Below are 27,586 nucleotides of genomic sequence, written 5' to 3' on the forward strand. Positions count from 1 at the left end.
TCCTACATTTACAAAAATGGGATGGTGAGCAGTTGGGAAGCCTTGCCCAATCTGCTGCTTAGCACTGCACTTCAGTGTATAAATCTGTACAGAGCCATCCCAGCAGAAACCAGAGGAATCTCTGTAGAGTCTAACAAAGAGGTTGCCATGCCCATCAAGTCAGACACGGGACTATTCTCCATCCAGCAAATCCGTAGGGATTCTCCCAACCCATAAACAAAGATTGTAAAAACACAAGGAGGAGTTGCACTGTAGCAGGTAGAATTTGCCTTAGGTTTGGAATTCTAACTTGTGTTTGACAGTTTATAAATACTTTATCATGGAAGAATACGTTTTTTCCTTAAGCTACTAAAATAAAGGGGACGAAGACAAAAATGGCTTCAGACCATAGTGTTATACAAACATGCAAAGAGTATTTTGCAAAAACATCTAATGTACATGCACTAATTGGTTTACTGCAGCTACTTGTCTGCACACGAAACAAGTTTCTGTATGAACACTCTTTGCACGTGTGCTGGAAAACGCAGCTTCTGGCTTTGCTGTCACATTCCTGGCATGTTGGTCCTTTGATAAAAAAGATCTGTTACAGCTGAAATAGATTGTTTTTCATACCTATCACTCAGAACATGTGGAAATTAATGTAGTCCTTCTAAGAGTTAGCCGTGCTGAAATCAATGCCTTCTCACCAGAATCAGCATGTTTCATCTTCTCCACAGAAGCCCAGCAAGCTAAAAGATTAGAGTAACACTGCAGTAGCTCAAATTGAAACTGGGCTCAAGCACTGACAAATCTCACGTGAGCCAATGGAACCTGGATGGCTTTAGCACCTCTGACAACTAGATCATGACACTTTTCTAAACAAGTCCATTGTTTAGGGCTGTGAAAAAGCACAGCCATAAACAATGACTTTTACCCCTATACTAATAAGACAAGTTTCTTACATGCCAAAACAACACAGGATAGACTTCTGTATTTTGAAACAGGCTTGTGTAATCACAGTTTGAAAGCTTTATATCTTTTTTTTGTTTCACACAATATCCTCTACCCAGGAATGTTTAATTCAGAAAAGATGCCAAAACCAATGATGCCTGAAGTCCTGCATGCAACAGCAAGGTGAAGGAAGAAGGAAAGGCACTAACCTCTGAAGTCTGTGGAGAAAAACATATTTAAAATAAATGAAAAAAACCCCTTGTAATTATCCATTGTTTAGCAGAGAGGAGATTCAAAGCTCCTGGTGCCACAATCCTCCAGCCATTGCTTTCATTTCCTTCCTCTCCATCCCTTCAAACTTCACCTGTCTTGGCTTTAAGAAACTGACTTTCCCTTATGAAGACATTATTATTGCTGCAGATTTTTGCTTTATGGGAAGGAAGAATGTAATGAGGGCACATTTTCCTAACAAAAAAATCTTCCAATGTTTTACTCAGTGGGAAACAAGACCAAGGAAATACTATCCTGTATATAACTGTAACAGTACTCATTTATTGGAATTTATTGTCCTATCACATCCACACAATGTGGAAGCCAAGAATATTGGCCTCTCCTCTACAATGACACATTGCAGTTCAAACAACTGTATTAGACATTAGACCTAAGCGTAATTTATCTAACATTTCATATTAAAAATCATTACAAAATTTACACTACAAGCCTTGCTAGCTTCATGACTGCTAAGAATTCTGCAAGCACATTCAGTGAAAAACAAACAGAAGTATTCTTTTACCTGCCCCAAAATATGAAAAATTTTAAATAAATGATCTAAGGAAAAATATAGTATCCAGACTCTGACTTTTATAGAGATAGGTAATTTGTACAAAAAATTTAATCTCACAGATGCTTTATGAATGGTACCAACAGCCAGGGAGGAATGAATGCCTTTAATGAAGCTCAATATAATAATATTTAATAAATGGACAGTGAAACAGTGATGAGGTTGGTTAAAAGTAGTTTCTGATCTTTCCAGGAATTAATGTACAAACACCCATCACTATAGCTTAGCTCTTCATCAGCAAGGGAAAAAAACCCAACCAAATTTCTGTCAATATGAAAAGACTCAGGTTAAACAAGAGCAGTATTATGCATTTCTAACATACAATTAGGAATTCTAGACCACTTTCTAGGTGACATTTTTTTCTTATTAGAAAGTGGCTCCCTGCCGTGCATTACAGGCATAAAGCAATTTACTTTGGACAACCTGGACCTTTAAGCTTCTCTTTTCTTTAGCCAAATACATCCTTTCTACGCCTCTCAAATTTTGAGTGCCATAACAAGCCCTTCCAAGTGTAATATTTTTAGGGTATTTCTGCTGCTGAAGTGATTTATTCCCCCTTCCTGAAAGGCACACTGAGGAAGCAGGAATGGGTCATGCCAAGGATCAGCAAAATCCAGTGGTCTGAATCACTTGACTCCTGTCTGCACTCCCTGCTTACTGACAGATGCAGCCAGCCAACAGCTCACTTACTTTTATGGTCAGACAACTCTAGCACTTCATATATATTAATTTCACTCCTTCATGCATGAATATGAATTTTCCAAGTTTGAAAACAAACAGCCAAGGGAAACGCATTCTTTATTTAAGGATTAGGAAAAGAAGGAGCAGCAGGTAAATCAGCAATAGATAACAGACCAGGCAAGCCTACCCTGCCCTGCTCTGGATCCTGTAGCCCCATAATCCCAATCCCACAAGCAGGAGAACAGCAACATGCCTCAAATGGGACCTGACTGGCAGCTCAGGCTCTCCTACCTTCACCTTGCTGCCCTGGATTACAGGCTAGTGAGGAAAAAGCTGCCCAGGTGTCTCCTGGGCAGAGGACTTGCCCAGCAGCCCAAGAGCTTGAACCTTTAAGAAACAAAAAGCTTGAGCGAATTAATTCATATATCAACATCGGCTTTGACAGGAGGAAATGTTCTCTTAGTGATGTAGCAGTAACACTGTTATCCTTAATGCTTTCCTTTAAATCTCCATTTTCACTAGGCTTCATCTGTCTCGTCATTACAGTCAGTTAAACGAGATCAAGAGGCTTAACGAGCTTTGAGTATCAAAGAACAGCTCTGACTTTGCCAGTGCTAAAAATCCACAGCACAGAATTCCCCAGTGCTGTTTCTGAAATACGCTGGATGGGATCAAAACCATCCTGTTATTGCAACTATATGTCCTAAATCCGACTTTAAAAGAAATGCTGCCCCAGCAGCTGGATGATGGCAACTACAAATGTCTCAGTTTAGTATCAATTTGATCTGCATTTTTCATGTAACACTGACATGAGACCATAGGGGCTTTTCCCATGTTTATATCCCCCAAAGTCTTTCCAATCACTATTCTTGCCTGACTTGAGTCAGTACTTGGTAAGTACTTGATCTCTCTAGCCAAAGGGTTGGACACAGACACTGTCCACAAGCCTGTTGTTGGTTTAAATTCCATTATTGATCCTGTGAATTTCAACAAGAACATTCAGGAACAGGATTAGGTCCTGAGCTTGCAGGTAGGGATGCCAATACAATGCCTTAATCCCTAATATTGACTGTAATATTACAGTTCAGATTCATAGAAAGGCAAACTTATTGCTCATTTAATAAAATTGAATTTATATTTAAGGTAGCCTATAATTTATAAATTAATAGACTTTTACCCATAATCACTAACTATTTAAAATTAACAAACTAATGAATGAGCTATGAATTGTTTTGCAGATGCTTAACCCAAATATGGAGTAAGACCTGAACAAATTACTTGCAGACTCAAAAATCCTAATCACTGCTGGAAAGGAGGAGATACCTGTTCTAACAACAGGTAAGACAGGCAAAATGAGAATATGCAAAACTTAATAAGTATATATTAGTTTCATAGTTTATTTAGAGAAATCTCGCACATGTAAATCACCAATAGTGATTTGGTGCTGCTTATTCTGTCTAGAAGCAAAACAAGTTCATCTCATTAACTACTTAATGCTCAGACCTTTTTCCATGAGAAAAATGAAGAGAAATCTGCAGAAATAAGTGGCTTCTGTGAAATCAATACTCTTCTGTCTGGAGATATATTAAAGCTGCCTGGCACATAAGTCCTTCAGCAGCCATCAAATAACAGTTTTTGGGCACCACTGGCCAAGGCTATTTTTTTTTCTATGTCTCTTAGCTTCACACGGTCAGCAGGCAAGGAATTCCAAGGACAGTGCAGCCTGATAGGGAGTTGGGTGCTGCTGCTCCTCCACATCCATCCCCACATTCAGAACAGCTTCTGACAGAGCTTTGGAAGAAACCAGCTTTGTGTGGAATGAGCAGTCTTAGATACCCACAGTCAAAGAGAAGCTGTCAATACTTAATATTGGACTGAAAGGAAGTGTCTCTCACATGGCTGCAGCCATTCCTGCTCCAGAGGACAGTCTCCAGTGCATGATCCTCTTCCCATCACTCACTCCATCTGTCAGCCAAGGGCACCCTCACCACAAACTCACCTTCCCCTCAAGGAGGAGGCCTGCTCCGCCACAGCTTTTAAAACTCCTTTTAAAATCCAGTCAGCCCAGACAGCCTGGGCTGGAGTGAGACTGGGAAACAAGACAAGAGGCCAAGTCCTTTCAGGTGTGCAAATGCCACTCTGGACCCCAGCAGAACACGGGTGCAAACTCACACCCAGCAAGCAGCTGAAGGCCACCAGAACCAGGCAGCTGTTCAATGGGTTTCTGCACATGCCAATTTGGATTTCAATGCCTAAATTCTTTCTCAGAGTCCATTTCAATGAAAAGCACAGAACTAAGCTACAGAATAAGTGGTGCATTTTCCACCTCCCTCTTCAGTTCTGTTCAGGAGAGGAATGACCTGTGACCAAACAGGATTAAGGAGGGGGTGCAGCTTCTCTAGAGGTTCTCAGCAGTGTCAACAGCAGAGCAAGAGCAGCTCCACAGAGACTGTGGATTATTCCCTCCTGCCCACTCTCTCCCTGCAGATGTTTCACACCAACACAGTGTAAATGACTGCATCCCCCTCTGCTGGCTAGCCCCAGACTGGGACCCTATTTTGTCCCTTAGAAGCTGTCCCTTCACTCAAATTACAACAACCTGGTGGCACTGATGCAGCAGTTCAAACACTGCTGAGGTGTTTCTTACAGAAAAAAAGCCCAAAATGGGATAACTGCTATTAAATGGTATTTTGGTAATTGTTAACAGCAGGTCAGTGTGTAGAAGTAAGCAAAAATAGAACACCACAACTATTGCATTCACTGTCTTGATTAACACTACATACAACCTAACATGGGTATTTTACCATTATACTGGAAAAAAAGGCTGATGTACAAGGTTATAACTCACAGGCCTACATTGTCTTCCTATGCTGAATCACACTGCAAGAAAGGTTCTTTGAGAGCTGTGATCTGAAATATGCCTTGAGATAAATGATAAACACTGTCTTATTGATGAAGCTGACACAAGAACTATTCCTGAGTGAGTGCAATATTTAAGAACACTTAAAACACTGTACAAAATTAATAACATTGAATATGCTTGTGCAATATCATACTCCTGTCTCCTGCAAAGAACTGCAAGTACAGTTCTTGGAATAAGAATACTATATTTAAACATCTGCCATAATTTTTTTCTTTTCATTTTTACAGCACCAAGTCATCTCTGACTTTATAGCAACCTTGTTTGCTATAAAGTCAGAAGTTAATGTTTCCTTATTCCATTTCATGAAAGTCAAACTTTTGAGTTTGCTTGCTCAACCCCTTTATTATTGGTATTAATTATCCTTTTACCATATATAGATACTATTCTGCAATGTTGAAAAGATCACAATGTAGAAATAGTCAGCCCTAGCGAGAAGAAAGGCAGTTCAAATAAACACTGCTCAAACACAGAAGAAAAATAACATAAACCTCCTAATGAGTCTTAGACATGTTGAAGTGCTAGAGCCATAAAAGGAATGCAGTTTCACTCATCCACTGCATTCAGATGAAAGCTTATCACTAAAACCGTATCATTTACAGAGCAGTGTCCAGTAAATGACTAATGCACAGTAACCCAAAGTGTACAGAAAAAATACAGTGGTAATAACTATGCAAAGATATAGGTCAGAAAAGCCTAGAGACAGAGCATTGAACAATGCACAGGGCACCCAAATTCCCACCCAGACCAAGATTAGAACAGGCACCCCTGATTTCCAGCCAGCCACGAGTTACCTGGAGCAGGAACCACTCCTGCTGCAGACAGCTTAGAAGGAAAGGAAAGGGTTTCCCTCACTTGCTGTTACCAACAACAAATTCTCATTAGCAGCAAACTGCAGAGTCCTCCTCCTCCTCCTGTGAAACCTCAGCCCTGGGGGAGGTCTGTTATACCACCTGTGACCCTGACATCTACAGAAAATGCGTCACTGTCTCACTTTTAAATATGACAAAACCATGGAACCGCTGCAAGAATCCTACAAATGCCAACTACACTTCAGCATTCTGTGAAATCAGTCCCCAACTTCAGCTCGTTTTTGCCTCCCAACAGATGTAACTCCTAAATGTAAGCTACTTCAGAACTCTCCTTCAATGATGGCTGTGGTCCACGAAGGGCACAGTGCTTCTGGATGAGTCTGAGAGCTGAGCAGAAGCAGGGGCAGAGTCTGAGTCCCCAGCTCAAAGTGGGCTGTTCTCCTTTTAGCATCCTTCATGCAAGTTCCAAATCCAACTGCTTCCACGGCTTGTTAAACAATCCCCAGGGAGAACAAAGGCTTGAATAAACAAGAAGCAATCATAACCCTATGAGGATTGTGCATGCAAACACATTAAGAGGTTATGGAAACAGAGATGTGGGATGGGAATATATCACCACCAAATCATCAAATATGGGGAGATTAATAAAATAGTAAAATGTATCCCCCAACAATAACCACTGCATCCACAGGAGGTGGCTGCAAGAAGAATTTTAGCACAGTGCCCTGACCATTGTTAGAACACAGCTGGAACAGCCATGCTTCTGCAAAAAATGATTTTGACAAAGGCGTGTCTGCAGACCCAAAGTCATTTCCTGAGAAAACTTGTGACCAGCACTAATAACTATATCCACACTGTTAATTCTGCATAGAAAGCTGCACACTTCAGGTGATGAAAACAGGCAAAGAGGATTAATCAAATGAAAAGAAAATAATTACAAAAGGCTCTTTTTTAGGATCAACAGCCCTGTTGTTGCATTCCAATAAGAGATATAAAGGAAATTAACTCTACATCTCATTAGAGAAAACTAGGGCTAAGGAGACAAAAAAAAGGTAGGATTATGTATGTTAGTAGCCAGAGGGGGACTGAAGTGGACAAAAGCCTTCTGAACAATTGCAAAAGATCCATGAGAATTAACATCCTCCACCTGGGACAATCTTTGGGGTGAGAGGGGAGGCAATAGTGGGCTCTGAGGCGCCACCTTCCAACGAGGCTCTGAGCCTCCAGCTCAGCCAGCCACCAAAGGAGTGGGCTGGGGGCTCACTCCCCAGCTCACACAAATCCTGCTCCTGTCACTGGGTTATGTTTCAGACCCTGCAAAAAGGCAGCTTCTTACCTTTGATCCACCCCCTGGAGACTTGCTTAGTTTAAGAGCTGTCCTCTGTGCCTTTGGCAAAGATTCCCTTCCTTAACCCTAAGAAAGCAATCCTGGTGTCTGCCAGAGCTCTGCTTGAGCAGACTCATTAAGGGAGGCCAAATGAAGCTTCCCATGACCCAGTACATTTCAGAGAAAGCACCAGGATCACAGGGCTAAACTAGTTTTTCTTGGCCATTGGATTTATTTTGGCTGTAACAAATATTTTGGCTTCCTTCCCTATCAGTTTGCCAATGAAAACACAGATCCAAGGTTTTCAGACTCCGGGATTGTAGCAATTCTGAAAAATGACAAAGTGAAACACATACCAGCTAATAAAGAGCTATTCATGCTCTAAATACCCTCTTGTGCTGCTCTGCACAGAGTGTAGCTGGGCTTCTGGAAATGCTGAGCCTGTTTGCCCTACCACTGATCTTGGTGATTTGTTCTGCAGCAAGTCACACGGATGCTTTCTCTACAAGCAACCTCTCTGACTTCTAAGCAGTTTGTTACTCCTCTCCCACAAAAACACAATACCATCCTATTTTTTTCTTACTATTTGAATTAAACACACACTGGGGAACCTAACTTACAGAAAAGGCTACCAAACATCTGCTCACACTGGAGATGGCAACCCAGTGTCATTAGGGGTCACCTAATGAAAGGTAACAACCTTGTTTTTTATCCTTCTCCATTAATATTGGAATGCTGTTATTGCAATTTAATACTGCAATATTCCCTTCTCACATCATTACCATCCATAGACTGCAACCTCAGGCTTGTGGGGCTGCTTGCAGCAAGGCTCCCTCCAAATGCCCACGAGTGCAGCAAGCAGAGGAACCCCACACTGCCCATCTCCAAACCCTGTCCACAACCTGGAAATGGAGCTGATCTTTCCAACAACGGATTTACCTACAATACCAACTGGAAATTAGTCACTGACTCCAACAGTGCTATATGAATTGACAAATCAACTCACACTATTTAGCAAAACAGACTTCTGTAGCTAAAGGCAAAAGATGTGGAAAAGAAAAACTTACTTGTATGCATTTCTTGTCCTAAGAACCCTTAATTGAGATCTCATTTATCAGTTACTTTTACATGAGTAAAAAGTGAAAAGTATCTCACTCCTTCAAAAACTAGTGGGGAAAAAAGAGTCAGATCCTCAATAAAGATATCCCAGCACTCAAGGCCAGGAGTGAGGTAGGGCAGAGTATATGACTTTTCTGCTATGTTAATCATTCTGGGTACATAACTCCCTGCTTTGGTGACAGAGGTACCAACTGGCAAAACCATTTTCTTGCCCAGAGTCTAAACACCACTCTTGTACTTTCAGACTATGGAGACTCCGAATTTTTACCCTGCAGGATGACCAGGCCCAGAAAAGGAAATGATACACAGAGATGAGTGAAGGTACAGATTTCTCTGCCTAAATAATTCATAAATTTGACAGCTTTTCTACTCTTTCCTTTACCTGGAATGTGAATTTTATACACTGAGTAAAGGTCTGCAAAGACTGGGGCTCCTCTCTGAGCAGCAGAAGTCTGAGCTGACATAGTTCTGCCAGGGGTAATTCTCAACTACCACTCAAGGTGTTTTATAGAAACCACTGTGCTACTTAGAATGCACTTTCCTCGCTTCCAGACCAAAACTACAGCCACAAATTTAAACAAAATTCATAGTGCAGAGGAAAAGCAGTAACTGTTCCTACAAAAAACATTACAAAATCCAGGTGAAAGTTGATGTATATGAGGAAATCACAAGGTGCTTTAGAGATTTGATGCATTATTAATGCAGTAACAGCTACTGGTGTTTTATCTGAAACAGAATTTCACACTGATTTTTGCATCAGCTACTTTACTATATGCTTCCCTAATGAAGCATATAAAGAAGGTGTCTGACTTCTCAAAAAGTGTGAAAATATCCAAATATTCATAATGGGCAGAATTAATGGAAGGTTCCAGATGGTGGAACTGAACTGTTCAGTTAATGACAAAGCAGCAGCTGGATTCCTGTAAGAGATATTATGTCTTTTAAAAAAGCAAACAGCACTAGAAATGTTACTAATAAAAAAAATTACAAAAAAGCAAAAGATGCAAAATGGTCAGTCGGGACTGCCACAAAAAAAACCTAAATCAAACCAACAAACAAACAAAAAAAACCCCAAAAACAAACTCCACAGAAACAAAGAAATAAACAAAAAAACCCCATCAAACCAAACAAGAAAAAACAAAACACCAAACCATTTAAATCTCAAAGATAATTTTAAACATCAATCCAATGCTTGAGCTAAGAAAAAATGACTTTTATATTAGGAACTGAAAGTAGACGAATTGAAAACTGACATTGGAGCAAAGAACAAATGCTTTTTTCACTCAAGACAGAGATAAAATGCTGATGTAAAACCTTGTTAATAACTGTCTATCACTTCATATTTCTGCACACTGACTTGTTCTTTAAACGTTTTCTTGCTCGTACTACTATTCTACCCAGCACAGAGATGCCAACTCATTTTCTTCCAGCAACCTAGTCTGTCAGAGCTGAGGCAGCAAGGGAGCTCAGCTAAGTACAAAACGTGCCTCACTCCCTCCATCTCCTGGGCACGGATCAACATTGCAACCACTGCGAGTCTTGACTCTGGAAAACGTTTCATCACATGCCTGAATAGCTTCACATCTCGGGATACTTTCTTAACATGGACTTAAAAACTTGAATTTTGTTCAAATCCCTCTGTGATAACGGGCTGTCTCGCCAAAGGCCTATTAAAATCAGTAGAATACCTTTGGTGCTGGCTTTTATTTCTCGAAATAATCACGGAAATACAGAGCAATAAACAGAACAGAAGAGTTGGTGGGTTTGCTGGGGTCCCCAGAACAAGGTGAGAGATGAGAATATGACTCCATGTTCTCAGAAGGCTGATTGATTATTTTATGTACTTATATTAAAGAATGCTATACTAAAACTATACTAGAGAAAGAGAGAAGGATACAGACAGAAGGCGTAACAAGAATGATAATAAAAACTCATGACTGACTCCTCAGAGTCCAACACAGCTGATGGTGATTGGTCATTGAGTAAAAACAATTCACATGGAACCAATCAAAGATGCGCCTTTTGGGTAAACCATCTCCTGACCACATTCCAAGGCAGCAAACACAGGAGAAGCAAATGAGAGAATATTAGTATATAATATTAAGCAAATTTTAGTATTATATAATATTAACCAAATGAGATAATATTTTCTCTGAGGCTTCTCATCTTCCTGGGAGAAGCAAATGAGAGACTATTATTATTTAATATTAAGCAAATTTTTTAGATAATATGATTATATAATACATATAGATATATGTATTATATATCTATAGATATAACAGATAATATTATTATATAATATTAACCAAATGAGATATTACATATTATGAGATATTTTCTCTAAGGCTTCTCATCTTCCTAGGAGAAGCAAATGAGATAATATTATTATATAATATTAACCAAATGACATAATATTATAATATAATAGATATAGAAATATCTATTATATATTTATCGATATAATACATATTATTATATAATATTAATAAAATTTTATATACAATATTATATAATTCATATAGATATATCTATTATATATCTATTGATATTGTACATATTATTACATAATATTAAGCAAATTTTAATATTATATAAAATTAACCATATGAGATAATAACATAATATAATAGATATAGATGCATCTATTATATATCTATAGATATAATACATAATATTATTATATAATATTAAGCAAATGAGATAATATTATTATATAATATTAAGCAAATATTAATATTCTATAATGTTAAGCAAACGATATAATATTCTATATTAGGAGATAATATTTTCTCTGAGGTCTCTCACCTTCCCGGGAGAAGAAACCCCAGTGAAGGGACTTTTCAGAGGACGCGGCAGTGACAAAGAGCCGCGAGAAGCGCGAACTCACCCGCTGGTGATGTCGTCGGCGCGGATGTTCTTGCCCAGCACGTCGCCGTCGCTCATGTAGCCGGTGGCGTCCATGGCGACGCCCTCGAGGTCGATGTCGTCGGCGGCCTTGTCGGCGATGTCCACGTGGCAGAGGCCGCTGCCGCGCGTGGCCAGCTGCCGCCGCAGCGGCGCGGGGTACAGGTAGCGCGCGGCGCCCGGCTCGGCGCTGCCGAAGCGGCCGGCGCTGCCCCGCGGCGGGTAGGCGCTGCCCGCGGAGGGCAGGTAGGCGCTGCCCGGGGACGGCGCGTCGCCCGCCTGCAGCCGCGGGCTGGACTGGCCCAGCCGCCACGACAGCGGCGTCGGCCGCCCCGTCAGGCTGAGGATGCTGCGGCCGCTGATCTCGGTGGTGACGTTGGTGTCAAACGTGGTCTCCAAGGTGCTTGAAGGGAGAGATGGGGATAAAATCCATTAGCATTTATATGTTTCCAATCCTGTACTGCTTTAGTGTATAACTCTAAACTCCATATAAAGTTAGTTGACTGACTTCACATTTTGGTCTAATTTTATTGTAGTTATTGTTATTGTAGTTGTTAGCATTGTTTTCGGGCTAATCAAGCGCATGGTTTACAAGCAAACTTCAAGCTCATCTTCCCCTCCTGAAGTCTACCATTTGGAAGCCCTGCGTGCTCCAATGGGTGACATGGAAGCCTCAGTGGAAAACACTGACCCTCCTGAAAAGCAGGAACCAATTTACCAACTGTGGTTTGGCAAGCATTCTGCGCCACAATCCCAGTCCTCTTCTTTAAACAAAACAACGGGGAGATGTTGCGGTGTTATGTCATAGTTTGCCTCATGGTTTGAAATTTGCAAATAAAACCAGCTTTGGGAGTTCATCTTTGCAAGCTCTGCTTCAGTTTCAGACAAAAAGACAAAACACAAAGTGTTCCCCCAGTAAACTCATGTAGGGCTGGGGCACATAAGGCACCAAGCATTAGGTAGGACCCTGACTTCACTCTGGGCCAAACATAAAAAAACAAAAGCTTATTCTCCCCAACTTCCTGTTCAACACTGCAGAGATCTAACTCACATAATGTTTAAATGTAATAGCAATCTTTGTTTATCTCCAGCATATTTTAAATATTGCTGAAGATTTCCAAATGCTGCTTTACAAAAAAAAAAAAAAAAGCAGTTACATTCAGGAGATGACTAACAATATTAGAAGAACTTGTTTGCCTGAAGTTTGGTCAGGAATTTAAGTTATGCACTTGATAATATGGGTCAAGCACAGTTCACCTCTTATTTAAACAAAATATTACACACGGGGAGAGAGGCGTAATGCACTGAAGTTACTCAATAGTAAAAAGAAACATTTTAAACTGTAACTTATATTCAAACATCACCTCACACATTTAACAAGATGTGACTATTCTTGACCTTTGAGTCACTACACACCCCATCCCATCACTTCTATTTCTCTTCATACATCTCAGTAACTAGCAAACATTATTCAAATTCTGTGCATTAAAGACAAAAATTACAAAATCAGTACCTCCCAATGTCAGTGTTAATAATTTTTCTAAGGATGCAGCCCAGGTGTAAGAGATGCAAAGTAGCAGAATTCACAGAATCACTGGGCTGGAAGAGACCTCCAAGATCAAGTCCAACCCAGCCCCAACACCTCAATTAAACCCTGGCACCCAGTTCCACATGCAGTCTGTTTTTAAACACATCCAAGGATGGTGACTCCACCACCTCCCTGGGCAGACCATTCCAGTACTTTACCACTCTTTCTGTAAAAAACTTCTCCTAATATCCAACCTGTATTTCCCTTGACGCAGCTTCAGACTGTGTCCTCCTGTTCTGTCAGTGCTGCCTGAGAAAGAGCCCAGCCCCACCTGAGCAGAGCCATCTTTCAGGAGCTGCAGAGAGTGGTTTTCATTGTGTGAGGAGCCCAGAGGTGCCCTTACCTATGGGTGAGCTGGGTTCCCCGCAGGCTGGACATGGTTTCCTCCAGGTTCTGCCGCAGGTCAGCGATGTTCTTCACCGTGCGCAGCCGACGCGTCTCTGGGTCCTCCCCTGCAGGAAAGGAAGCCAGGAGTGAGGAGCAGGCAGGAACAGAACTGAGCTGCTCTCCATGCCTCACTCAATTGCACTTTCTTCTGACCTTCTAAGCTGGTTTGATTGAGATTCCATTCCCCTTGGCAGGCACCTGCCGTCATCACATCCTGACACCAAAATGGGCCCTGCAGGGTTACCCTCATTGCTGCCTCTGAGATATTGCTGACCCAGTTCAAATTCTGGTTAACTTTCAACCTCATTAGAACACACACTCCATCAATACCACCCTTTCCATCTCATATATTGATGCAATTAACATTAACCTGACACAGGCAATTTCTCCAATGCTGTGTTTTCACTAGATCTTCTTTGTCCTACAGTAACAGCTTTCCACAAACTAAACTGTGCTGACTCCATGCTGAGTGATGTTTCAGGTAAAAGAACAAAAGGTTTTGCTTGTCAACATAACACAGTTACTGTTCCTAAAATGTGCTACATGACACAAAGTTGGGGGATGACTTAGTTTTCACAGCATTAGAAATCCTGTTCTTTAAGTACTTTATTCTAAACACATTCATGTCCTGCTCCTTAAAAGTAGAGGTTATGTACACAAAAAATAAAGTCTTCCTACTGTTTCAGCATAATTTCATTTTATCAAATTAATAATTTAATTAGTGCTTCAGCATAATTTATTTACGTACTCTCAGCTGTCAATTCAGAAATGCTTTGGTCGCTACCTCAGCTGAGCTTTATAGAGTTAAATCCTCTAGGAGGCTAAAGAGTGAATTTCTAGTAGTGCCAGCCTATTCTTTGTAAGCTGAAAGCTGGAACAGTGAACCTCCAAAAAACTGTCACAAAGCTTCTGTTGGGCACAGAAGGAAATTATTTCATTCTAAAGGGTTTACAACCCATGACTAAAGAAAATACTACCGTAAATGTAAAACTTTTCACATTTTGTACCAGCCTTCTCTGTACATGAGATGCATTTCTGAGCTGCTAGGATGCTGGGCACCCACACAACTGCTAGTTTAGATGGATATCTATATATTACACACATCAGGAATGTGAAGAACCAGATAAAAAAAGCTGATGTTGGAACTTTCTACATTCTCTGCTTTAAATTTCATGTTTCTAAAAGATGTCATGTTGGTGGCAGATAAAATCCCACTCACACACTCTTGCCTGTGCTACAAAACCACTGACCAAAGTGCTTAGTGCCCATGTGAGCATTTTTCTTTTAGTCAGTCTCTACTCTGGGAAATCACCTCCTTGAGTTACAATTCACTTAAGCCAGAGGGTCAAACAATTATGGTCTGGCTGGACTGAAAACATCCACCTAACAAGACTGATCACTTTAGCCAGTGGGTCTCTGGGACAGAAAACATTTTCTATACTCATGGATCTACATATTTTTGTAGTAAAAACCATAAAATATTTATAGGCCTTCAGCTTAACAAATGTCACAGTGCTCTTTTACAGATCATTTCTCTCACATATGTGAAGGCAAATGGTAGGTAACTTCTTAGGAAAACACACAGGAGACAAACTACAGCAATTTCTACTGAGATCACTCTTATGCCTAAATTGATACCAAATTTTCACTTAAATGCCATTCCACTGCTTAAATTGAAAGTATACTTTAGAGACAGATATTGGACAGTTGGCCCCTAGAGTTCAATTCTGAAATCACTTAGCTCCTCACGAGCAGGCAGCATCCTTAAACAATTCTGCTTCCATTTTTCCCCACTTATGCTCTCTGTTGTTTTATATGTGCTGTTAAATCAACAGCTATGCAGGGAGAGAAGATATCTGTGCCGTATTTCTTGTAATTAATTTTGGCTGAGGGACTATTTGTTTAGTTTGCTCTGTTTCCCCCAAGGCCCCTCCATGCATGCTGCTGTCTGGTCTGGCTGTGCACAGCTGGGGTTTGCATCTCCCTTGTTTTAGTTTTTCAGCTGTCTTCTGCCTCTGGATCCCAAAACGTACATATTCTAGTTGAGTAATAGTTTGTACTTACAAAACATCTGTCATTAAAGACTGGATACCTTTTGTGATCTAGAAACACTTCTCAGTTTGCAGGCTGAAAACAGTCAAAATGATGATTAAGAGGCAATGCTGAAAAAGTTTAAGCAGCTGGACGTTGTGTTTCTTACTTGCAACTCTCATATTTAAATATGAACCCAAAAACGTTCTCAGGGATTTTATCCCTTGTGCCTTAATCCACCTATGTATAAATTGTACACACAGGTATGTTCACTTAGGCATTCCTGCAGCCCTTTTCCCCTCCAGTGACTCTGCCTTTGCCATCAGCACACAGGTAGCATTGACAGAATATACAATGCAGTATGAAATGGATCTCATTGTGAAACCTTTAGCCACACCACTTTTCCAAGGAGGGCATTTGGTTTCAAACCCCACATTAAACTGGGGGACACCAAGACTAAGCAGATGGAAAGAAACCTGAGAAATTCTACAGATGAGATATCCTGCAATAGCACACAGTAAGAAAAGTCATAGATATTGCTGAAATGGGGACAGGAGGAGATCAGACTGTGACTTTACAAACACATTTTAGATCACATTAGTAGAATCTAGTATATTCTAACCAAATGTGGTTGCTGAAAATCACTTCGTTATATTGGTAAGCTTTATTTTTTTAACGAGCATATACTTACAGTAGCAGGAATTCTAGATAAATATACCAGCTACTTTCTAAATTAGACTACTCATATTCTAGCCACAACCAGCTTCAGCTTCTGTGTGGTGGACACAATAGAGTGTAGTTGGATTTTGGTGCCCTATTGCTGCAACGGGGGTTTCTCAAATTGATCAGATTCATATGAGTGACAGTAAGATTCCTCCAAACCAAAACATCACGGAAATGAACACAGTCTGTTCTGTAAGCTCCAAAATGAAGTTTTTAAAATCAAACAATGCTTGAGAATGCTTAGGATCCTTATAGTAGCTTAATCCTAATAAATACTGCACATCTCATTAAGCAGGAAGAATTCTTGGTGATTTCATGAAATTTGGGGTGCACACCTGTGCTGAACTTAAGCATCCAGAGTTCAAATTATTGACACCCAGTTCACTGCTGAAGAGCTGACAGAAATAGAGTTATTAAGAACAAAAGCAGTAGGAATAAAATCAACTTGCTCTAGCCCATTCTTGTTTAACCAAACCACAGCCAGTAATGGTCATGCTGCAGGACTCACCTGAGAGGTCCTCGAGGGCAGGCTGGGCAGTTTTGACATAAAGAGCAGAATCCATGCTGACCCCTCCTGTGCTGGCCTCGGCTGTCACGTTCCCTTCATTGCCTGTCTGAGATCTGGAAAGCAAAACCAAACAGGGATGTGCAGCCACTCTCCATCCAAAGTGCCTCAAGGATAACAACGAGTGCACCTGCCCTCAGCCACTCTGTCCCACTCCTCAGAACACACCAGCAGACTGGCTTTACATAATTCATTAGTCCCATGTTGAATTATGTCCTAGAAATGGAAACAAGCACTCAGCTGTAAAAAATAAAAAATTCATAGTCGAAGATAGGCTTCACAGCTCGTCAGGTGGGGTCTTAAAACACTTGGATTTCCATATGTTCCTTAATTATCAATAACATCAGTTGTTGTGGCTAATCTGAACCTCTCCAATAAAGTATGTATTGCATGAAGATATAGCAGGGAAGATGTGATGTCATGTTACTCTCCTGCTAGGTTCTCTTCAACATCACTTCCATTTTGAGAGAAATGACTGGGCAAAACCAACTTCAAACTCCAATTTATTGTCTGATATTATGGCTGCCAGGTAATGAAAGGTGATGTAAGGATTTCCTGCCAGATTTAAGTAAGATATTGTGACTCATTTCACTGTCCAAGTCGTGCTGTGTTGTGCTCACAGAGCCACACCAACAGGCAGCTGGAAGTTCTGCCCCAAGGGTAAGTGCTGCTGTAAAAAGGTAAAGACACAGTGGGGAATGACTATTGCAATGCTCCTAATTTCACCTGACTCTTGTAGCAGGATGCTGTGCCTGGAGAGGGGGTAAAACCAACTGTAACGATGCCCAATTTACAGAGCTGTCTGGGGCAGAGGGAGAAGGGGCCTTTTGCTGCTTTTGGTGTGGAATAACCCTGAAACCAGCCTGACTCATCAAGGGCAGAGCTCAACCTCCCCACAGGGAGGGGAAGATGGGGCAGACCTGGTAAAGCACCTGAGAAAGGAACCAACAATGACACCACTGATAACTGGAGATGGCACAGCTGGCCAGGACACGCATGGCTGATGTCAGTTTGTACTAGAAAAGGCCAGGACACACAGGACTGATGTCATTTTGTACTAGAAAAGCCCAGGACACACATGGCTGATGTCAGTTTCTATTAGAAAAGCTCAGGACTACCATGACTGATGTCATTTTGTACTAGAAAAGCTCAGGACACACACAACTGATGTCAGTTTGTACTAGAAAAGGCCAGGACACATACAGGACTGATGTCAGTTTGTACTAGAAAAGGCCAGGACACACAGGACTGATGTCATTTTGTACTAGAAAAGGCCAGGCCACACAGGACTGATGTCATTTTGCACTAGAAAAGCCCAATCCCACTCTTTAATGACAAGGGCTTCTAACACACCCCTCCTTGGGGTGTGTGCAGAGCCCTCCTGGAGTGGGGACATCCTGCAGGGTGAGCAAAAGAGATGTGCCCACATTGCTATGGGTGAATAACACCAATCTCTACTGAATAATTGCTTTTAATGTAACTTCAACATCATTCCTTTGATATTGATTCAAAAATAGTGAATTATACTGTAGTACTAGTAATCATGGCTGCCCATACTGTGTAGTAAATAATTCTGATTGAGAACTATTAGTCTAATCCTTATAAAAATAAATCATTTATTCTCATATAAATATATCTGGTTTGCCATCCTTAATCCTACAGGACAGTTGAGTTATATGAAGTTCAATTACATCTATATAATCCTTCAGACATGAACAAAGTTGAAAAAGTCTGGTGCTATCAGTTTTTGTGAAAATGCATGAATTGCCTGCACTCTTGAAGCAAGAGACATCTCCATCATGTAGCATTTCCCTTGCTGCTTCACCTCCCTGCAAGTGTCCAGAATGCCCCTCCTGGGCACCCCACTCCTGAGCCCCCAGGGATGTGTCCTGTGGGCCCCAACAAAGGAGGAACGATGAGGAGAACTCCATCTTATCAGAAGGCTCATTAATTACTTTATCATACTATATTATTCTATACTATATTACATGTTATTACATTACATCTGCCAAGCACTCAACCCTGCACACAACTGCACTGCACTGAAGGCTAATGAAACACTTTATCAGAAGGCTAATTAATTACTTTATCATACTACATTACTCTATTATATAGAGTAATATAGAGTATTATAAAGTATTTATATTTATATATAATTACTCTATTATATAGAGTAATATAGTATGATAAAGCAATTAGTTATAGTATAGTATATATAATTATGTATATTATATAACTATAGTATGATAAAGTAATTAATACAGTATTATAATACTCTGTATTACTCTATATAATAGAATAACATAGTCTTATAAATACTTTATAATACTCTGTATTACTCTATATAATACAGCAATATAGTATTATAAATACTTTATAATACTCTATATAATACTATATCGCACTACATTCCATTACATCCAAACTGAACCTGCCAAGCATTCATTCTGCACTCACCTGCTCACAGTGCCCAGAATCCCGTGGCTGTCACCCACAGTCCCCACACACACACACACACACCTGGCCCTGACAGGCCAAGGGAACAGAACACCATCCCTGTGGGTGAACAATCTCCATATTGCATTCTGCTGTGGCACAAACACAGGCACAGCAAGTGAGACAAGCACTGTTTTTCCCCACTCTGAGGCTCAGAGGATGCGAATCCCAGAATCCCTGGCAGAAGGACAGTGCCCTGCTCTTCTGTGGCGGCGGTGCCGTACCTGTACATGAAGGGCGCGACGGTGGCGGTGTTGGGGTGGCTGTACTGCGCCTGGGGCTGAGGTAGCTGCACGCTGACGGTGTTGCTGCCCGTGGTGTGCGTGCTCACCGCGGGCCCGTTCACGGCCTGGCTGCTGCTGCTGCCCTGCAGGCCCCCCGCGCCCTTGCCCTCGGAGGAGGCCAGGCTGGAGGAGGAGCTGGAGTGGCGGCCGTCCAGCTGGGACTTCTGATGGGACAGCCCCGCGCTGGCCTTCCCGCCACGGCTCCGCTCGCCTTCCTTGGCAGCAACAGGGGCACTTGAGGATTTCCCTGTGGTGTTTTTCATTCCTGGTTTTGGTATTCCGCTGTGCGAAGGGGCAGAGGCCTCCTTCTTGGCACTGTTCAGCTTCCCTCCTTTAGGGATAAAGCTCGCGATCTTGGAGGACTTTTTTGGCATCTCTGCTGTTGTTGTTAGTGCTGTCTGTTCTTCTTTAGGTTCCTCCTTCAGCTCCAGCTTCTCGGTGATGGATGTTCTCTTTGTAATGTCCTTGCTTTTATCCTTTTCTTTCTCTTTTTGTTTCTCTTTCTCCTTCTCATTACCCTTTGGAGAACTTTTCTTATTAGTGAGCGCGCGGCTGAAAGTCCTTTGTGCGATTCCCTTGAGTGCAATTTTGGGGCTGCTGGACATGGATCCCGGGTTGTTCGCATTCTGGCTGGTGGCATCGATCTCTTCGCTCTCCTCAAAGCTCAGGAGCGCCTCCAGCTTTTCGCAGCTGTTGTCCCGAGAGCCCGGACACTCCGGCGTGGTCCCGGACACTCCTGCCTTGGAACCCCCCTTGCTGTTGAAGAGTTTCAGCTTTTCCAGCATGGATTTCTGAGCGTTGGGAGCTGCTTTGGCGATCTCCGAGGGAGGCTTGGGAGGCTCTGCTGGCGGCTGCTTCACGGACAGCATGGAAGACGTCGCTGTGTGCTTGGCACTGAGGGACTTGCTGCGCCAAGGTTTAATAGCAGAGCTGGGCTGAGGGATGGCTGAGGAGTTATTGCAAGGAGCAGCACTGCCGCCGCTCTGAGCCGAGGATGAGACATTTTCATTCATTCCTGTGGGCTGGGAGGCCGTGCTGTCTGCAGGCTCTGGGAAAAAAACACAGAAAACAACCCAATAAATCAACACGGTAGTACCTGGTATTAGAGCTACTGTGAAATTCTTTCTGTAATTAAACATCAAGAATTTCACACTGATAACATTAAAAAGACACATTGGTATTTTCAATATCAGTGAAACTCAGAGAAAATAAAAGCCAGCTTTCTTTTCCTACCCAGCAGAGCAGCAATGAGCTCCTACTGTATAATTTACATTTACTTGCTGTTTCAAGAAAAAGAAGGAAGAAAAGGAATCTCTTCCAATTCAAACCAAAATGTGTTCTGCAATGTGCTCTCCCTTATTAAGTCCACAATACGTTTTCATTAGCAAAAACACAGCACTATTTTGTAACTAAGGGTTCCCTCTGTTTTTGGCAAAATACTCGCAGTCCAAGTTCGATTCTTAGAAAAACCTCAAACATAAAAAAATGCAGGAGTAAGGAAAAAAGTAAAACTAATGTCCTTTCAGTTATTAGGGGTGGGGGTGGTAATATCTTCACAATGCAAAGGTAGAAGAAAACTCCACGTACAAAAATAAAACCAATTGTGCCCTTTTGTAAAGAACCTAAAATAAGTACTACCACATATCCTAGTACAGCTGTAAGAGAAACTTGTGGCAGTAACTATACAGCCCTCCCCCACAAAGAAAACAAATCTATTATTTAGTTAGTTCCTCCTAATGTCATTTGTTCTTATTAAGAAATTAGTTCTGAACCTAAAGAGAGCTTGAAAAATCACACTCACCTACCAGTGGCCACTTCTCCTCTGAATCAGTTCCTCTTTGCAGAGTTTCCCTTTTGGAGATGTTACTCTCTCAATTATCACAAATATGTTTTCTGTTAAACTGCTCATGTTTCCAATTAAATTTTGTCATCTGTGTCTGTTCGCCTGCCCAGCAGCCTGCTGGGGATTAACGGCTCTTACCTATATTTCCCTGCCCTCTAGCACGAAAGTAAACTGTGTACAGAGCTGCATTTTTTTAATTCAAAAATCAACAGCAGCGGAGAGCGTGCGTTCTCGGCAGCAGGAGCAGCCCTGTGAATCCAGCCCTGTAAATCACGAGCTGCTGCAGCCACACAGGGACTGTTTTACTTCACTTTCAGTTGCTCAGTGAAGATACGGCTCTGTTAACCTCCCTCCTCTGATCCAAACCAGATCTACTGAAGATTTCAGTCACATACATCTTCCTGACTTAGCACAGAATTGAGTTTCTAACAGTATTAGAGACTCCTTAATAATAAACTCAGCCATTTCACATGGTTATGGACAAAGTGAAATAGCAGGAACTAATGATACTTTTAAAACCATTACTGAAGCCAGAAGGTTTCCACGACTCTTAATCAGTAACTAACTATTATACTGGCTGGTTTTGCTAGTCCTTTTCCTATGGCCAAGTACCCACATGGAGCTGGAAGGAATCAGAAGCTGGGTTACAGACACAGACAGGACTTATGCTGCTTCTAAGCTTGTGCCAGCCTGCTGACTTCCAGGGTATTGCTCCTGTGTGACATAGAAGGAAAATCAAGCCACCAAATATCTCAAACAGTGATATCTGGCCTCTTGCTGCTCTGCTCAAGCCTGCTGAATTCAACCCAATGTGTTAAGGAGGACCAGAAAGATAATGGCACAGGAATCAGAGAATCATTAAGGCTGGAAAAGACAACCAAGATCGAGTCCAGCCACTAACACCAGAGAGCCAAGCCCACCACTCACCCACACCCTAAGCACCACACCTACACCTTTCCTTGAGCCCTTCCAGGGATTCCTCCACTGTGGGAGGAGTCCCAGTGCCCTGACACAGAGAGGAAGGAAGGTGACAAGCTCTTCACAAGCTGCCAGCAGAGCTCCTCACTCTGCTTTCAGAAGCTGCACCACTGCTCTTTCCTTGCTGCCTCTTACCATACACTGCTGCTTTGTTTTTGTTTTCATTTCCTGAAGTCCTCCTGCTCATCACAGTCTACTTCCCATCCCCACACCGCACCAGGCTCCTTTTGCAAACTCAGAACAAGCAAGCCTTTGTCTCAGCCTGCCTTCCACAGACGACGTCCAGCAATGAAGTGAAAGCTTCATGAAAATCCCAACTGTGCACATTGTACAGTTAATTTGTACAAATTATTTTTTAAAATACTACTAGCCCATCTCAATATTGAGATATTGCTATAGGAACTGGAGATTGACAGTACTTTCAACACTAAGTTCCTAATCCATGTCTTCTGGCCTCATCATGCTAAACAAATCCCAGCACAAAGAACAGCCATGCCCAGAAATCATCATAGCTGTCTGGGATTGATGAACATGCCCAGGATGGATTTACAACCAGGTCCTGGGAGGGACCAATGTACTGATTACTATGGGCAGGGAAGCCTTCACTTGCTCAGAAAAAACGGACTGGGGCAATAGAAGGGTGACAAAAATGACCAGTTAGGGCTGTGTCTATAGAAGAGCTGGTTGTACACCCTGTTAGTACAACAAATGCAGGCACAAAAACTCAGCTGGTGGCCTGAGTATATATATATATATATATATATATATATATTTCTTAGGAAAGAAATCTGCCTTCTCAAACAGGTACTTCACACCAGTTTGAGAACAATATAGGAAATGTGGTATGGGATGGACAAAGGCAGCCTGCACTGCCCAGCACTCAGAGCCCACACAAAGCCACTGCCCTGGGACAGGAGGGAGCTGAGAGCCAGGTCCATAGCCTGGCTGGGGAGCCTGACCCTGCCCCAGACACTGAGCTGGCCCTCAGGTCACTGCACAGCACTGAGGCCACCACATCACACAGGGCTCTGAAAGCTCCACAGCCTCCTTCTGCAAGTGAAGGGAAGGGGTTGCTTGATCTGGGACCCCAACTACATGCTAACAGCACAGATGAATGCTCCAGTTCACAGACCTCTGGGAAAAGATGCTTGGCTTGGATCAAGTGAAATGCCTTGTTTTCCAAATCCCAAAGCACTGCTCAAAATTTATTTCCCAGCAAAATCCAGAACTTTTCAATTTCGCTTTTTTTTTTAATTATTTTTTAATGTTTTCAGGAAATCTATTTATTTATTTATTTATTTATTAATGTTTGGTCACTGACTAAAGTATGTTTTCCCCAGTTTATTTGTTTATAAACACAACGCTCCCTTTGTCCCAACGCCCCCACACCCACCCTCCTGTCTGGAAGTGAATTTTGCTTCTGTTGCCAGTGGCGTAGGAGGAGCACAGTGCAGCTCCATTTACAAACATGTCAGAGACACCAGAATTAGGACAATACTATGACTGTAACATTAAAAAAATAGAATATATTGCAACAGTAATGTAATTTTCACAGTGTCTACTTAACGTTTTCCACAAAGTGAATTCTGTGAATACTGGATGCTATGCACCTGAAATGAATAAACAATATTCACAAAGTCTACAGTTAAGCAGCAGATCTTTGGGAAAGGAAAGAAGGTACTTTCTTACACAGCTGTGGTGGATTTTGATTTGTACTTGGGTCAAGTACAGTGAAACTAGAAACTGACCATCCTCAAGTGATTTGTCACATTGCACTACGCACAGTTACTGCAAGAAATTAAAGGTTCACCCCAAAACACATGAAAAATTGCTCCAGCTTAAGAAAACTTCAGTTTTTCAGACTCTCTGTTTCTTCCTTATGAACAAGTGCTGGCTCTTTTACTCCTCTGGCCAAGTTTGGTAAGCAAAAGGAGTTCTGCTGCCAGAATGCAGCTTCAAATGCTGGGTTTCCTAATGAAGCACAACGTCAATTCGTGCAGCACACATCAGCATGCAGAGGGGAAAGTTTTATTCAGCATAGCATAGACCCTTCTTTCATGAAAAGGGGAGCAGGTTTCATGCATTCAGTTAATAAGCTTATTATTTCCCATGTGTTCCTTTGTGAGGGAGGTATTTTCTTTCTTCAGCAACCTGCATTAACTAAAACTGACTATAAAAGAAATGTTTTCAAACTCAAGCTACAGTCTACAATAAATAATGATCACTTTCCTCTTTTCAAAGTCAGATCTTGGCCTGAAATCTATTTTGTTCCTAGTGTTCCTGTTAAAAAAGATGTTGGTGGTCCAGTTCCAATGCCAATACACACTGTAGCATGGGTAAATCTGATTTCAGCTGCTCCTGCAAAGACTAAACTGCATCTGCAAACCCACCCGTGTGTGAAGAAGAAAAAAAAGAATCTGAAAGCTTATGATTTAATTCTTCCACAGAAGTCTTTGAGAGCTTATGTTATAATAAGGTCAGGAGAAAATATATGCAATTTCCCATCATTTGTCATGTTCACTCGAAGCAAGTGGACTTTGATTTGCTATAACTGAAAACTTTCAAAGTCCATCATTATAAGCATGAAAGGCAACACATAGACAAAGGATGTTCTCATAGTTGCTCTCCTTAGGAGGGTCAAGAACTTAAAAGCATTTTTTACCCATTTTTGAATGAACAAACTTTTTTTTTAAAATTTCACAACTATGAGAAAAGTTCTTATGAAGAGAAATATCTTTTAGTCCAGCCTATAGATTAGATAACAGATGTGAAAGTAAATCCACAACCAGACTGTAATTTAGGAAATAAAAGCAGCTCTGCTCTATGACGTTACAGCGTCAGAACTGCAGAAACCACTGTGGCAGTTTCATCATTTCCCATCTAGAAGAATAAATGGTGATTCTTGACCCTTCCCATCCACCCACCAGAAGACTCTCCTTTAAAGCACCACACATAAACTCCTACAGAGAAGAACTTCTTAGCTGAGTTGTTCTCTTCTCCAATGATCATTTATCAAACCCTCCAAGTATGGAAATGTCTGCATTCCTGCCAGGAGCCAACTATAAAAATCCCAATCTTTCCATAACCCAAACCACAAGCAGGTGGAGCAGAACATTCCCAACAAGATCACCCTGGCACTCAGTTCCTCCTCAAAATAAGCACAGCTCTTGTGGCCCACAGAAATTTCCATTTCCATTGTAGCGCTGGGAGAACTGGCTGAGCTGCCACGAGGGGTGGGCACGGCCTCCACCCCCAGGATGGCTGAAGCTTTCTGTTCTCTCTTCTATTCTGGACCACAAAAAAACCAAAGAGAATTTTTTCTTTTTAAAGCAGAGATTGCCAGATAGGGAAATCCTGTATAACCAGAGAAAAGCCCTGAATAGGGAATATTTTTGCTTTGCGGAGGATGAAACCTTAGAATTATGGCTGGAACTGTATTGGAAGAGACCTTAAAGATCATCTCCCTGCCATGGGCACGAGCACCTCCACTAGACCAGGTTGCTCAGGACCCTTTCTAACTGAGCAGAATTGTTTCCTTCAACTTCTGCCCACTGATTTTCCCTTTAACGGTGGTTGAATTCACTGTAACACAACAGAAAAATTACCTTTACTCCATGACATTGTTCTTCCCTTCCATCATATCTACTTCAATCCCAGTGCTGAGAACTGTGTGACTTCCACAGCAGTCCAGGCATTCACAGAAATGTGCTCCATCCCTGAGAGCCCTCACCAAGGCCCAGGGACATGTCAGAAACCCAACGCCCACGATCCTGCCAAGCTGCCTCCATTCACACAGAGCTCCAGCACATGGAACAAGGCTTCTGCTGTTGGCCAGCTCACTTAGCCAAGACTCAGCATTTTTGCTGAGGTGAGGGGAAATAAAACTGGAGCACAGGCAGCCCCTTTTCTCATTGTCTCGCCATAACCAACTAAGACATTTGAATTCCTTGTTGTTTTTGTTTAGCTACTGTAAAATTCAAAATGCTGTTGACATGAATGCCTAAAAAAGGCTGGAGGGACCTCTATTGAGCACATACCAGTTAGATGATCATAAAAATAACGAAACCAAGTTTACTCTGCCATTCAAAACAAGTTGCACTCTCCATTTTACACTAGACAAATACCATTCTTGTTCATTCTTCTCCATTTCCTTCTGACTATTTGTACAATTTAATCCCCCAAGACTTCTCATAACAGACTTATTCAAAGGCATTAATGAATTCCAGGCAGGAAGCTGTTATGGAGTCTTTCATTAGACTTGATACTCCAAGTGGACTACATGTACAGTTAGCAGCTTGTTCTGACACATCTCTCTTGCAGGGTGTATGAAACAGGCACTATGAAAATCAGTGGGCTGAGAACTGCAGTCAGGAAATATTGCCCATTTGTATCAAAACCAAATGACAGACACAAACTGCAATTTATGGCGGGGTCCTCCTCCTTTCAGCTCTCTGCTGCCAGTGCCAGATCCTTCAGGAATATTTGGTTATGGATGAGGAACAGGCAAAAGGCTCGGCAGAGAAGGCACAAATGGAAGGGCCCAGGGAAGCTGGAAGTGCTCCTACCCAAGGAGAAGGGGCTCCTACAGAGGTGGCAGAAACATGCTGGCATTTGGGCAAGTCTGGGCTGTAGCACCACTGCTCTTTCCTCTCCCATGATTTAATAGTGAACCTTTGCTTCCATGGCTGGTTTTCTGGCACACTGCACCCAACAATAAATTTATGAGAAATTGTAAATATTTATTTTAAAAGGAAACATGTAGGCACTGCAAAGGCCACGAAATGCTGGACCAGCTCTTCAGCTGGTATAAATTAACGTGGTTCCACCACCTCCAAGGCAGCTATGCAGATGTACACTGGGCAAGAAGATGCTTCTCAAGGTTAAATTTCACTTCAAAGATCAGGATCTTTATCCTCATGAACTGTACTGTTAAGAACATGTCACTGGCTAAATTTTTAGGATATTTTTTTCCCTGAAACTTCGTTTAAGTACATTTTTGCCTCATTTAATGTATTTCTAAAGCTTATACCAACTATGTTCAAAGTCCTGTGGTCTTGTAAAGCTCCACTTCAGCCATGATTAAGCCTTAAGCCAGGCTTTGTCTAGGTAGAAGAGGACATATTTTTAAATGCCAGATTCAGCCAGCTGAACAGTTGT

General features: G+C 41.7%; 1 protein-coding gene across 1 annotated transcript in view; it reads right to left on the bottom strand.

The window, feature by feature from the left end:
- Positions 1–27,586, bottom strand: part of NAV2 (neuron navigator 2) — a 203,079-nt gene that overhangs the window by 86,165 nt on the left and 89,328 nt on the right. Inside the window, exons 7-10 of the mRNA XM_059475385.1 lie at positions 19,549–20,656; positions 16,772–16,884; positions 13,466–13,574; positions 11,518–11,937 (exon numbers count right to left, since the gene is read on the bottom strand). Coding sequence (XP_059331368.1) covers positions 11,518–11,937; positions 13,466–13,574; positions 16,772–16,884; positions 19,549–20,656 — 1,750 coding nt within the window. The remainder of the gene's footprint in view (positions 1–11,517; positions 11,938–13,465; positions 13,575–16,771; positions 16,885–19,548; positions 20,657–27,586) is intronic.

The sequence above is a fragment of the Ammospiza nelsoni genome, chromosome 6 (genome assembly GCF_027579445.1).
Source record: "Ammospiza nelsoni isolate bAmmNel1 chromosome 6, bAmmNel1.pri, whole genome shotgun sequence".
NCBI lineage: Eukaryota > Metazoa > Chordata > Aves > Passeriformes > Passerellidae > Ammospiza > Ammospiza nelsoni.